Below are 10,393 nucleotides of genomic sequence, written 5' to 3'. Positions count from 1 at the left end.
ACATGCTCAATACACGGACACGAGCTGCGGAGGTGTGTGATGTTGATGACTTGATTGTTTGTATCAAAGCGCCTCCTATGTAACTTTAACAATAAATAATTATTCACTGGATGGTGCTGACATCTTCCAGCTACTTTTGTCAGCCAGCCGGTAGCTTTAATTCAGCAGATCAAAACAGATTAACTTTGAAATCTCGCGCAGTTTTTTATTGATTTAAATTAACAACAAATAATTGTTGTAACAATTGTTTTTGAGGAATTATTTTGTTTAAATAATTATTACTGAAAAAATGGCTGATGAAGCCGAGCAGGTAACTTTTAGTTTTGACTTGACTGAGTCTTGGAAGACGATTAAAAAATATTCTAACCTATATTGTTGTTTTTTTTACGCAGATTTTGGCGATCAATGTCAAGGAACCTTTGGATTTAATTAAATTGAGTATTGATGAAAGGATTTATGTCAAAATGAGGAATGAACGTGAATTACGCGGACGTTTACATGTAATAATTTTTTTATAATTCATGATTTTTTGTTTAATAATTTTTTTTAGCCGACATCTAAAAATTTTAAAAATTTTTTTTATTAATAAAATTATTACAAAAAAATTTTTTTTAAAATTCCACATGTAAAAAATTTGAAATACTATACCTGCAATTTTTTAAAAATATTTTTTTATTGCTAATTCAATTAATAAAAAAAAAAAAATAAAAATTTTTCGCTATAGGCTAATTTTATTTTAATTAATTTAGCATAGGCAAAAAAAAAATAGAAAGAAAATTGACATGTAGAAGTTAAAAAAATTAAAAAATAATTTTTTGGAACAAATTTTTTTGTTAAATAAAATTAAAAAACTGTAAAGTGACTGCTAACTTTAATGTCATAAATTTTTTAGATTTTTGTAATTACCTTAAATTAAATTTTTAAAAAATAAAAATTAAATTACTTTACAGGCTTATGATCAACATTTAAATATGATCCTGGGAGATGCCGAAGAAACGGTAACAACTGTCGAAATTGACGAAGAAACCTACGAAGAAGTTTACAGAACAACCAAAAGAAATATCCCAATGTTATTTGTCCGTGGAGATGGTGTTATTTTGGTTTCACCGCCAAGTATGCGCGCTCAGTGTTGAAATTAAAATATATATTTACCCAAATGTCAATCAACACTCAAAGACATTAAATATGCTTTATATAAAAAATTTCACCGAGTTTTATTCATCGTTACAAACTTTAATCTAACTATTTGCGCAGAAAGATCCTCAATTTTCTGTTCTTTCAGCTGAAGAAGACATTCTAGGTTCCGGATTTTCTCATTGAGCTTATCAACAAGCTTACTTTTTTCTTCTAGCTCCTGTTTGAGCTTCAAAATCACTTTTTTGGGCTTAACCTTGCTCTGGACGTTAAGATTGAAAATCGTGTGGACTCGGTCGATGTCCTGCTCATCAACAGAGTACAATGACGCATTCTCATCGTTACAGTCATAGCAAATTTTATTTTTAACTTTCAACAACAAATTTTCGATTGCCTTATCTTTACATGTGGCAAGTTCGTTAATTTGTTTATCATCCAATTTAAGATTTATTTTTAATAAAACTTTTTTATTAAGCGTTCTCCAATTGTCAAGTTTCTTAGCTAGACTGTTACCATGGTAATAATTGTGAAGATCAACGTATCTCGGATAATACTTTTTTAACAACTCCGCCATAAATACTAGATTAAATTTAAGTAAAACAAACAAAAAGTGATGTCAATATCTTAAAAATATAATGCTATGATTAGATTAAATTAAATACCAGCATTAGAAAAATCTCTGGCGATATTTTTTCGCGGGCGTGAGAAAGTTATTTGATCCAGCCAGATGTTAATTCCGTAAAAACTTTCATCACTTAGCTCATCTGTATTAATACAATAGCTCATTATTTATAAGAAGAGCGACAGCTTAAATCTCGGTTAATGTCAGTTGTATCTGTCATATTTATGTTCTATATACTCTTGACCGTTGTTAAGGACACAAGTACTTTGAACTTGCAGCTTATAGTTAGTAGTTTAGACAATTGCGCAATCCATTTGAACGTGACGCGTTAAGTTGATGTAATAATATCCTTCAATATTTCGCTATAACAGCGCAATGCTGCATCATCCCTTAAAAGGTTTATAAATTTTAATAATAATAATTATTTTAATAGTAAAATTATTAACAAAAATTTACATTTCAGTTTTTTGGTTTAAAAAAAAAAAAAAAAAGAAGAAGAAGAAGAAGAAGAAGAAGCGGCTGATATAAATTAAGAAGAAAAACTTAGAAGAATCGATGAACCCTCGACTCACTGATATAATAATGATAATAATACCCCATGTTACTTGTATTTGACATCGAATACAATTCAACAAGTCTCACCCATGCGCATTTTACCTGTATGAGTGATGGATACTGGTAGTAGTAGTTTGTAGGGTATATTTATAGACGCGCACGCTGCCGCGCCCGGCAATGTTCTTCCAAATCTCCAAAAGACCCAAGTTAAGTCACATCTCTGCGTCTTCAGTACGCACGTACGCAGTTGCTGAGTTTAATATTAAACGGTATTTATTTTAACCATCTAAATCAATATTTTTTTTAATTCAATAGTAATCTAATACAATAATAATTAATTCTGCAGATAAAGTGCCGGTAATTTTTGTTTAAAAGTTGCGATGGCTGTTGAAACTCCTGATTGTAAGTACTCTTTATTTACAAATTTATGTAAAACTAACTTTTTTATCCAAATTTATTATCATTACTAAAAATTAAATTTCATTAATTTAAAGGGATGATGGATAAAGTGCTGAAATTTCATAATTCGACCTTTTGACCTTGTGTTTTTCCCCTCCAGATCGATGTAAGCGCGCGAAATCTACTACATACGGATCTTTAAACACTTTTAATTTACATTTGAATAGAATTAATTTGTTTGGAGTTGATTCAATTGTTCATTTAATTCAATTAGAAAAATAATATTAATTATTTTTATTATTATTATGAATAATTAATCCAGATTTGATTAAGTAGAAAATTAGTTCTGGCATATATTGGTATAATGAAAATCTACGTGAATCCATTGCATCATATCATTTATTCCTTCTAACTGCTTCAACGATAGCCTCATAAAATAAATGTATAAAACTTCTTACGCCCAAAAGCGTCCTACGTGACTGCTAACACGTGGCCCCATAATTCCTTTTTCATCTGTACTGCTGATGAAATATTAATGAATCAAATTTATATCATTGTCATACCGATATTTATTTATGAAGGATTTTTATAATAATTTGTGGAAAATAGGAAGGATGACTATTCTAGTAATAATATAACACTTTGATTATATATGCGTCTATATGTAGTTGCACCTTTTGAACTTCTAGATTCACGTGTGATCGGTACAGAGCTATATATATATAGTCGAGAGTGAGTATGTCACAATGTAAGAGACTACTCTAGATGCCTAGTAATTACTTTAAACGTCTAATAGATGGTGCCTCATGTATATGAGCAAAGTAACATATTTCTGACAATTTATGACATTAAAGTTAGCTGCCACTTGACAATTTTTTAATTTTCTTAAACAAAAAAATTTGTTCTAAAAAATTATTTTTAAAAAATTACTTTTTTAATTTATTAAAATTTCTACAAGTCCATTTTTTTAATAATTTTTTTTTGCTATAATTTATTTGTTAAAAAAATTAAAACAATTGTGAAGTGACAGCTAAATTTAATGTCATTATTTATTTTTTTTCTTGAACTTTCAAAAAATTAATTCTTTTATTTTAATGAATAAATTCTTACCATAAATACGAATTATTTTTCAATCATTGATATTACGCTTCACTTAACATTTTTAGTGATTGATTGACAGAAAAATTTATGACGTTAAAGTTAGCATAAATACATTTTTTATCTCAGGAATGTGGACAAGATAGGATTCACGTTTTTAAAGTTAACATTCACTTGATCATTTTTTAATTTTATTTAACAAAAAAAATTTCTTCCGAAAAATTATTTTTAAAAAATTGTATTTTTTATTTTTTCAAATTTCTTCATGTCAATTTTTTTTCTATAATTTATTTGTTACAAAAATTATTAAAATTATCAAATATCTGCTAAATTAATTTTCATTAAAAATTTATCTTTTTTTGAAAATTTTTTATCCCAAATTTTTGCATACAATCTTTGAAAAACCAAAAAATAATTTTTAAAAAATATTTACATAACTTATTTGTACTTCTATAAATAAATAATGAGTAATAAGTAACACAACATGACCTTATAAACAATTAATATATTCTTCTCTCTTTCAGCGGCAGGAGGCGTCCATCAACGGACTCCACCAAAATCATGCTTCGCCATCCGATATCTTATGGCGGTAATGGGTTCAATTGGTCTGGCAATTATCTATGGGTTCAAGGTCAATGTCAGTATAGCCATAGTGGCAATGGTAAATCATACGGGACTTAAAGGCCCGGAAAATCTCACATCAATCAACGAGACAGTGAACTTCAATGTGACATCTAAATCTAAAGAAGTAAATATAACTACCAAGTGTAATATAAATACACCAAGTTATAAATACAAGTATACATACTTTGTTTTTCTTCTTTAACTTTACTGCATATTTAAAAGTAGGGCATATTATACGCACGTTTTTTATAAATATGTAGAAAGTCAATTTATCTAGGAAGTAGAGCGGTGAGAATAATTGTAAATTATAATTTACAATGCTTCATTATTATTTTCTTCTTTGCTCTAGGACGGACCATTCCTCTGGGATGGAAGCATGCAGGGCGTTATTTTATCAGCATACTTTGCTGGTTATTTAGTTTCGATGCTTCCTGGCGGACGGATGTCTGAATTAGTATCTGCGAAGTGGGTGATGAATGGCGCAGTTCTTCTCAATGTTGCGGCTTCTGTGTTGTCACCACCCGCAGCTTACGGGCATTACTGGCTATTTGTCTTCATGAGATTTCTTCAAGGAATCGGCGGAGTAAGTCTTTAACATAAATTATTTATATTTCCTCTGACATAAATTTATTAATTTATTTATTACATCTACTTCAGGGTGTCAGCTTCCCAGCGATGCATGTTATGATTTCCAAGTGGGCGCCCCCAAATGAGAGAAGTGTCTTGACGTCAATCATCTACGCGGGAACGGCACTTGGAACTGTGATCGCGACATTACTGTCAGGGATTATCGCTGCTAGTATGGGCTGGGAGTGGGTATTCTATATTGAAGGACTCCTTTGTCTTATCTGGTGTACTGCCTGGTGGCTGATGATTGAAGACTCTCCAGAACAGCAGCGTAGATTCATCAGCCAGGAAGAAAAAAATTACATCCTTAAATCGCTTGGTCAGAGTGGAAATACGGAGCATCATAATTTGGCGGTTCCTTGGGGACAAGTTCTTAAATCTATACCTTTTCTCGCTATCTTGGTTTCACACTTCTGTAGCAATGTTGGCTGGTATATGATGCTCACACAACTCCCAACCTACATGAAGCAAGTTTTACACTTTGATTTAAAATCTGTAAAATTTTTTTAATTATTATGACTTTTAAACTAGCAGGCATTTGATAAATTTTAGATTTTTCTTAAAAAATAAACTAGATCTAGAAAATTATTTAAGAAAAATTACGGTAATTATTTACAAGTGGGGTCAAACGTATTTTTGGCCATATCGAGGTGAAAAATTAACACTTTTTAGTTATTTTTTATTCTGCTTTTTTCTATGGCGGATTTGTAGTGGTAATATTAAAAATATCAAAAAATTAATATTTTGATAGCTTTTTTGCCTTGAAAAGTTGGAAAAAATTTTGTCTCATCTTTTTGGATAAAATTTTTATTTTATCTTTTTTTGATGTTTTTAATATATATTTTTTTGAAAAATACAAAAAAAAAAAAAAACAATTTAAAAAATCACAATTTTATAAAAAATTTACAACTTTTTTTTGAAAATTTGTAAAATGTGTTAAAATTATGGTAATCAACTTTTTTTTTTAAATGTTCATTTTTTATGTATTTTTCAAAAAAAAAAAAATTAAAATAGTAAACTCCACTTGTAAATAATTACCAAAACTACATTTATAATTTTATAGAGCTTCTAAAGATGAAAATTTTAAAATACATTTTTTTAGCTATAATTTATTAGATGAAAAATTTATTTAAATTATCAAATGTCTCTCAATTTCCGTATTAATAATTATTTTAATATTGATAAATTGCCTACAGAATACAACACTCTCTTCTATTCCGTACTTATGCATGTGGTTCTTCACGATGGCCATCAGTAAAATATTAGCAATATGTGAGGCAAAGAACTGGATTTCTAGAACTCTTTCACGAAAAATTGGAACCTTCTGCAGTAAGTAATTAAATTAAATTTAATGAATTAAAATTGTTAATTAATTATTCTAATAAATAAAAAATTTAAAGGCTCTGTAATACCAACAATCTGCTTGATTATCGTGGCGTTCGCTGGAAATAATCGAGAAGTTGCTGTTACATTTATGACCATTGGAATAACTTCAATGGGTGCTATGTATAGCGGATTTCTAGGCAACCACATTGATATCGCTCCTAACTTCGCTGGTACTCTTGTAGCAATAACAAATTTCTTCGCCACTATTCCGGGAATTGTTATGCCGATTATTATTGGGCATATTACTTCAAAAGATGTAAGCATTAAATTTATTTATTTAATTAATCTCTTAGTACTAAGTATGATAAAATTTTATAACAATTTTTATTTTCAGCCATCAATCGCAACGTGGAGAATTATTTTCTTCATAACTTCTGGCTTTTTGCTGATCGAAGTAGTTGTCTTCAGTATTTTCGGGTCGAGTAAAGAAGAATCTTGGAATAACGTTGAGTCCCATGACGAAGAAACAAGCGATCAAACTCTTCCTCTCGAGGAAAAAAACAGACATTAATTTAAATTTCATTTATATATAACTTATTAATCAATGACATCACGTTGATTTCTTGCATGAGTATGGTAATTGATGAAATCACTAAAAAAAGTATCCTTATATAAAATTGAGATGAAATGTATGTGGCATCAAATTATTCATAACGTGATTGGTCGAATATATCATGAGCATGAAAATATATGCAAACGCTATAGTAAGGCGCGCGCTTGCGCGCGCAAATTTGAATTCTAGTTAACTAAAAATATATATTGCTGGATATATAAATGTAGATAAAAATATCTAAGTGGGAAGTTGATTTCAGGGATAAGTTTATCAAATGCGTAGACTATATTTATTTTTAAGTACAAAAAAAAACAATTTGTGTAAATAATTAATAAAAATTTATTACATTTAATCTTATGTACATTTTAATTAACCCGAACTATTTTACAAAAATAGAGAGGACCCCAATTATGTTTAGGAGTCGGTACTACGATGTTACCGTATTTTAATCCAAAGTCATTTCCAAAGCGGTATATACAACGTAGTGGTGCCAACGCTTCATATAAGTCTCTGTAAATAAAAATAATTAATTTAATATTTTTATTTCTAATAACATTTTTAGTAATTATTTGTAAATGGGGACCATCCTATTTTTGACCATATCTTGGTAAAAAATTAATGTTTTTTAATCAATTTTTTTATTCTGCTTGTTTTTATGGCGGATTTATGGTGGTGATATCGAAAATATCTTTTTTTGATAATTTTTTTTTTTTTTTTAAGTACATAAAAAAACAAACAATTCAAAAAATCACAATTTTCTAAAAAATTTATACATTTTTTTGAAAATTTGTTAAAATTGTGATAATAAACTTTTTTTTTAATCGTTCATTTTTTTATATTAAAAAAAAAAAAAAAAAAATATATATATATATATATCAAAATTTTTGAAAACAAATTTTGTTCAAAAAAATGAAAATTAAAATGTCGAACTCCATTTGTAAATAATTACCATATTTTTACTTAATAAGTTATAAAAGCTTGGAAATAAAATTATATACTTGACAATCATAGTTGACTGTGTTTCTTCCCAACATTTTTTCAAAGCCATCTGAACAACTCCATCATTTTGAATAGGACTAAGTGAGCACGTTGAATAAACCACAGTACCTCCGACAGGCATGATTTTTAATGCCTGTAATAAAATTTCTGTTTGAAGTTCTGGCAGCAGAAGTCTTTCCCTTATTCTAGATGGTTTGAATAAATTGTTTTCTTCCGTATGAAGATTGAGACGATCAGTGGTGCACGGTACATCAACTAAAATCTAAAATAAAAATTGTAAAATATTTTGCTTAAAATAAATTATTTAAAATAAAATAATCATTACAATTGATCCACTAGAGGGTATACCTTAGTATAAACATTTTTATCTTCAATTTCTCTGGCATCCTTATTGGTTAAGAACAATCTTTCTTCCCAGTGATCAAGATTACCCAAGTATTCGTTCATGACATCTTCTAAATGATGTAACCGACTCAATTTAATGTCATTACAGACCAAGATCTGTGGATATAGAGTTTGGAGCGCAACAAGAGATTTTCCACCTGGTGCAGCACACATGTCAAGCATCGTATCACCTGGCTTGAGACCCAAAGCCAATACAGGAAGAATTGAAGCTCCATCCATCAAATAATAGTCTGAATCAAATAATTATAACAATTAATTTCATGATAAGTCAAATAAAAATAAGTAAAAACCTTCAATTACCGAAAGTGCCATTTAATGAACGTCTAGGAGAAGGAAACCTTGAATTATTCCCTTCCTCGAAAGCGAAAATCTTTAAATGCTCCGGAAATTCAATCGTTGGCTCAGGCTCGACCCTAATTTGAAAATCAGAACCCTCTTTGTAATGTTGATAGGGATCTGACTCGAGAATATAGTCGTCCAGACCTTTGAGCTTCGTCGCAGGAATAAATTCTTGCAAAGCTGCAGAGGTCAAGCCAATCGACGGTTTGACAATACGATTCTCGTCAGCCTTAGCAGACTTTAAATCCTCTTCTATCGGTCTCATCTGCGACGGCTCCAGTAGTTTTTTTATTTTCGGCACTTCATCTTCATAATTTTCGTCCTCATTGTGTTTTTCCTTATTGTCCATGAACTGTCCAGCAGCATCATAGTCGGGAGGAAACAGTGACTGCAATTCTTCTTGAGCTTTTGATTTTAATCTATTAACAATCGCTGATTGACTAACTAGCTTTGGCTCTGAGTCGGGTTGTGGTGAAACTTTGTCATCTCTTCTTCTCAATCGTTCTTCATAGTTTTCTTTATGGACTCTATGCAAGTCACTTACATTCAAAGCTCCTAATAACTAGAAATAATAGAGTATGAGTAATAGAAATAAACAATTTTATAACACTGAAGTTAGCCGTCAGCTGTTAATTTAAAAAATTTTTTTAATAAATTCACTAAAATAAAAAAATGCTTTTAAAAATTTTCAATTGTGATTTTTATTAATTTTCACATGTGAAACTTTTTAATTAAATTTTTTTTATGATAATTTAATTGCTATAAAATTCTAAAAACATTTTTAATATCTGTCAAGTTCGGTGTCATAAAATTTTAGTGTAAAAAATATTTACTTGAAGCTTTTGAACAATTGGTTCAGTATCTGCAAAATTATTGACAACTGCTACATATTTATGAGTTTCACACAACATCGCTTCCCTGATAGTTGGCCACATCGACCTATATATTGTCTGATAAAAGTCATCAAAATAAGTCAAAGCTTTTTCTTTTGGTAAATTTTGCTTATTTCTCAACGCTACCTGAAAATAAAATAATTGAAAAATTTTTGTGTGAACAAAGTAAATAAATATTAAAATACACAGTAGAAGACATCTGACAGTTTTCTAATTTTTTATGAAACTGAAGGTAGCTGGTTTCAACAAATTAAAAAAAAATTTCACATGTAAAAATTAATAAAAATTACAAGTGAAAATTTTTAGAAGCATTTTTTTATTGTAATTGATTTATTAAAAAAATTTTTAAAATTGACAACTGACCGCTAACTTCAGTATTATAATTTTTATACTAAAATTTAATTAAAAATAATTAAATAAATATCAGACGTCTTTTAGTGTTTGTTTAAAAAAAAAAAACCGACATACCCATTTACCAACTCCATGTTTATACCTCCTGGGCTCTGTAATTAAAGAACCAACTCTAATCTTCCTTAAAATATATGTCATTCTGCAAAAATATAAATAAACAATTATTAACTAAACAATGACAACATTCTATGTCCTGAAAGGTTAAAACCATGCTTGTTTTATCTGTTTTACCAACAATCAGCTGTCTCAGAAAATCCCTAGCTAGTAAAAAAATAAAGAACTATCTAGTGAAATCAGTTGGCAGCCTGTTCTATCAGTCGTAATTATATTTTTCTGCGTACTCGTCTG

At 29.1% G+C, this 10,393-nt stretch overlaps 4 protein-coding genes across 4 annotated transcripts; 2 read left to right on the top strand and 2 right to left on the bottom strand.

The window, feature by feature from the left end:
- Positions 1 to 141: 141 nt before the first annotated feature.
- Lsm3 (U6 snRNA-associated Sm-like protein LSm3) lies at positions 142 to 1,204 on the top strand. Its single transcript, XM_074255889.1, has 3 exons — positions 142 to 310; positions 393 to 500; positions 951 to 1,204. Exons 1-3 carry the CDS (start codon positions 290 to 292, stop codon positions 1,131 to 1,133), a joined length of 312 nt encoding a protein of 103 aa, XP_074111990.1. The 5' UTR covers positions 142 to 289; the 3' UTR covers positions 1,134 to 1,204.
- On the bottom strand, positions 1,205 to 2,070 carry LOC141535782 (sperm flagellar protein 1). Its single transcript, XM_074255892.1, has 2 exons — positions 1,797 to 2,070; positions 1,205 to 1,713 (listed from the first exon to the last, which is right to left on the bottom strand). The coding sequence occupies exons 1-2, from the start codon at positions 1,918 to 1,920 to the stop codon at positions 1,205 to 1,207; spliced, it is 633 nt and encodes a 210-aa protein (XP_074111993.1). The 5' UTR covers positions 1,921 to 2,070.
- A 404-nt stretch (positions 2,071 to 2,474) lies between these two features.
- Positions 2,475 to 7,350, top strand: Mfs3 (major facilitator superfamily transporter 3). The gene is made up of 8 exons (XM_074256516.1): positions 2,475 to 2,580; positions 2,658 to 2,713; positions 4,333 to 4,556; positions 4,782 to 5,015; positions 5,090 to 5,554; positions 6,256 to 6,388; positions 6,460 to 6,701; positions 6,780 to 7,350. Exons 2-8 carry the CDS (start codon positions 2,692 to 2,694, stop codon positions 6,954 to 6,956), a joined length of 1,497 nt encoding a protein of 498 aa, XP_074112617.1. The 5' UTR covers positions 2,475 to 2,580; positions 2,658 to 2,691; the 3' UTR covers positions 6,957 to 7,350.
- On the bottom strand, positions 7,320 to 10,255 carry L(2)10685 (5-methylcytosine rRNA methyltransferase l(2)10685). Its single transcript, XM_074256515.1, has 6 exons — positions 10,103 to 10,255; positions 9,575 to 9,760; positions 8,703 to 9,303; positions 8,346 to 8,632; positions 7,997 to 8,259; positions 7,320 to 7,508 (listed from the first exon to the last, which is right to left on the bottom strand). The coding sequence occupies exons 1-6, from the start codon at positions 10,181 to 10,183 to the stop codon at positions 7,364 to 7,366; spliced, it is 1,563 nt and encodes a 520-aa protein (XP_074112616.1). The 5' UTR covers positions 10,184 to 10,255; the 3' UTR covers positions 7,320 to 7,363.
- Between the last annotated feature and the right edge of the window lie 138 nt (positions 10,256 to 10,393).

Source organism: Cotesia typhae, unplaced genomic scaffold (assembly GCF_013202065.1).
Source record: "Cotesia typhae breed Kobodo isofemale line unplaced genomic scaffold, CoteBio_Ctyphae scaffold_152, whole genome shotgun sequence".
Classification (NCBI taxonomy): domain Eukaryota; kingdom Metazoa; phylum Arthropoda; class Insecta; order Hymenoptera; family Braconidae; genus Cotesia; species Cotesia typhae.
Note: the sequence above shows the minus strand (reverse complement) of the source record. Positions and strands in the feature narration are given on the sequence as shown.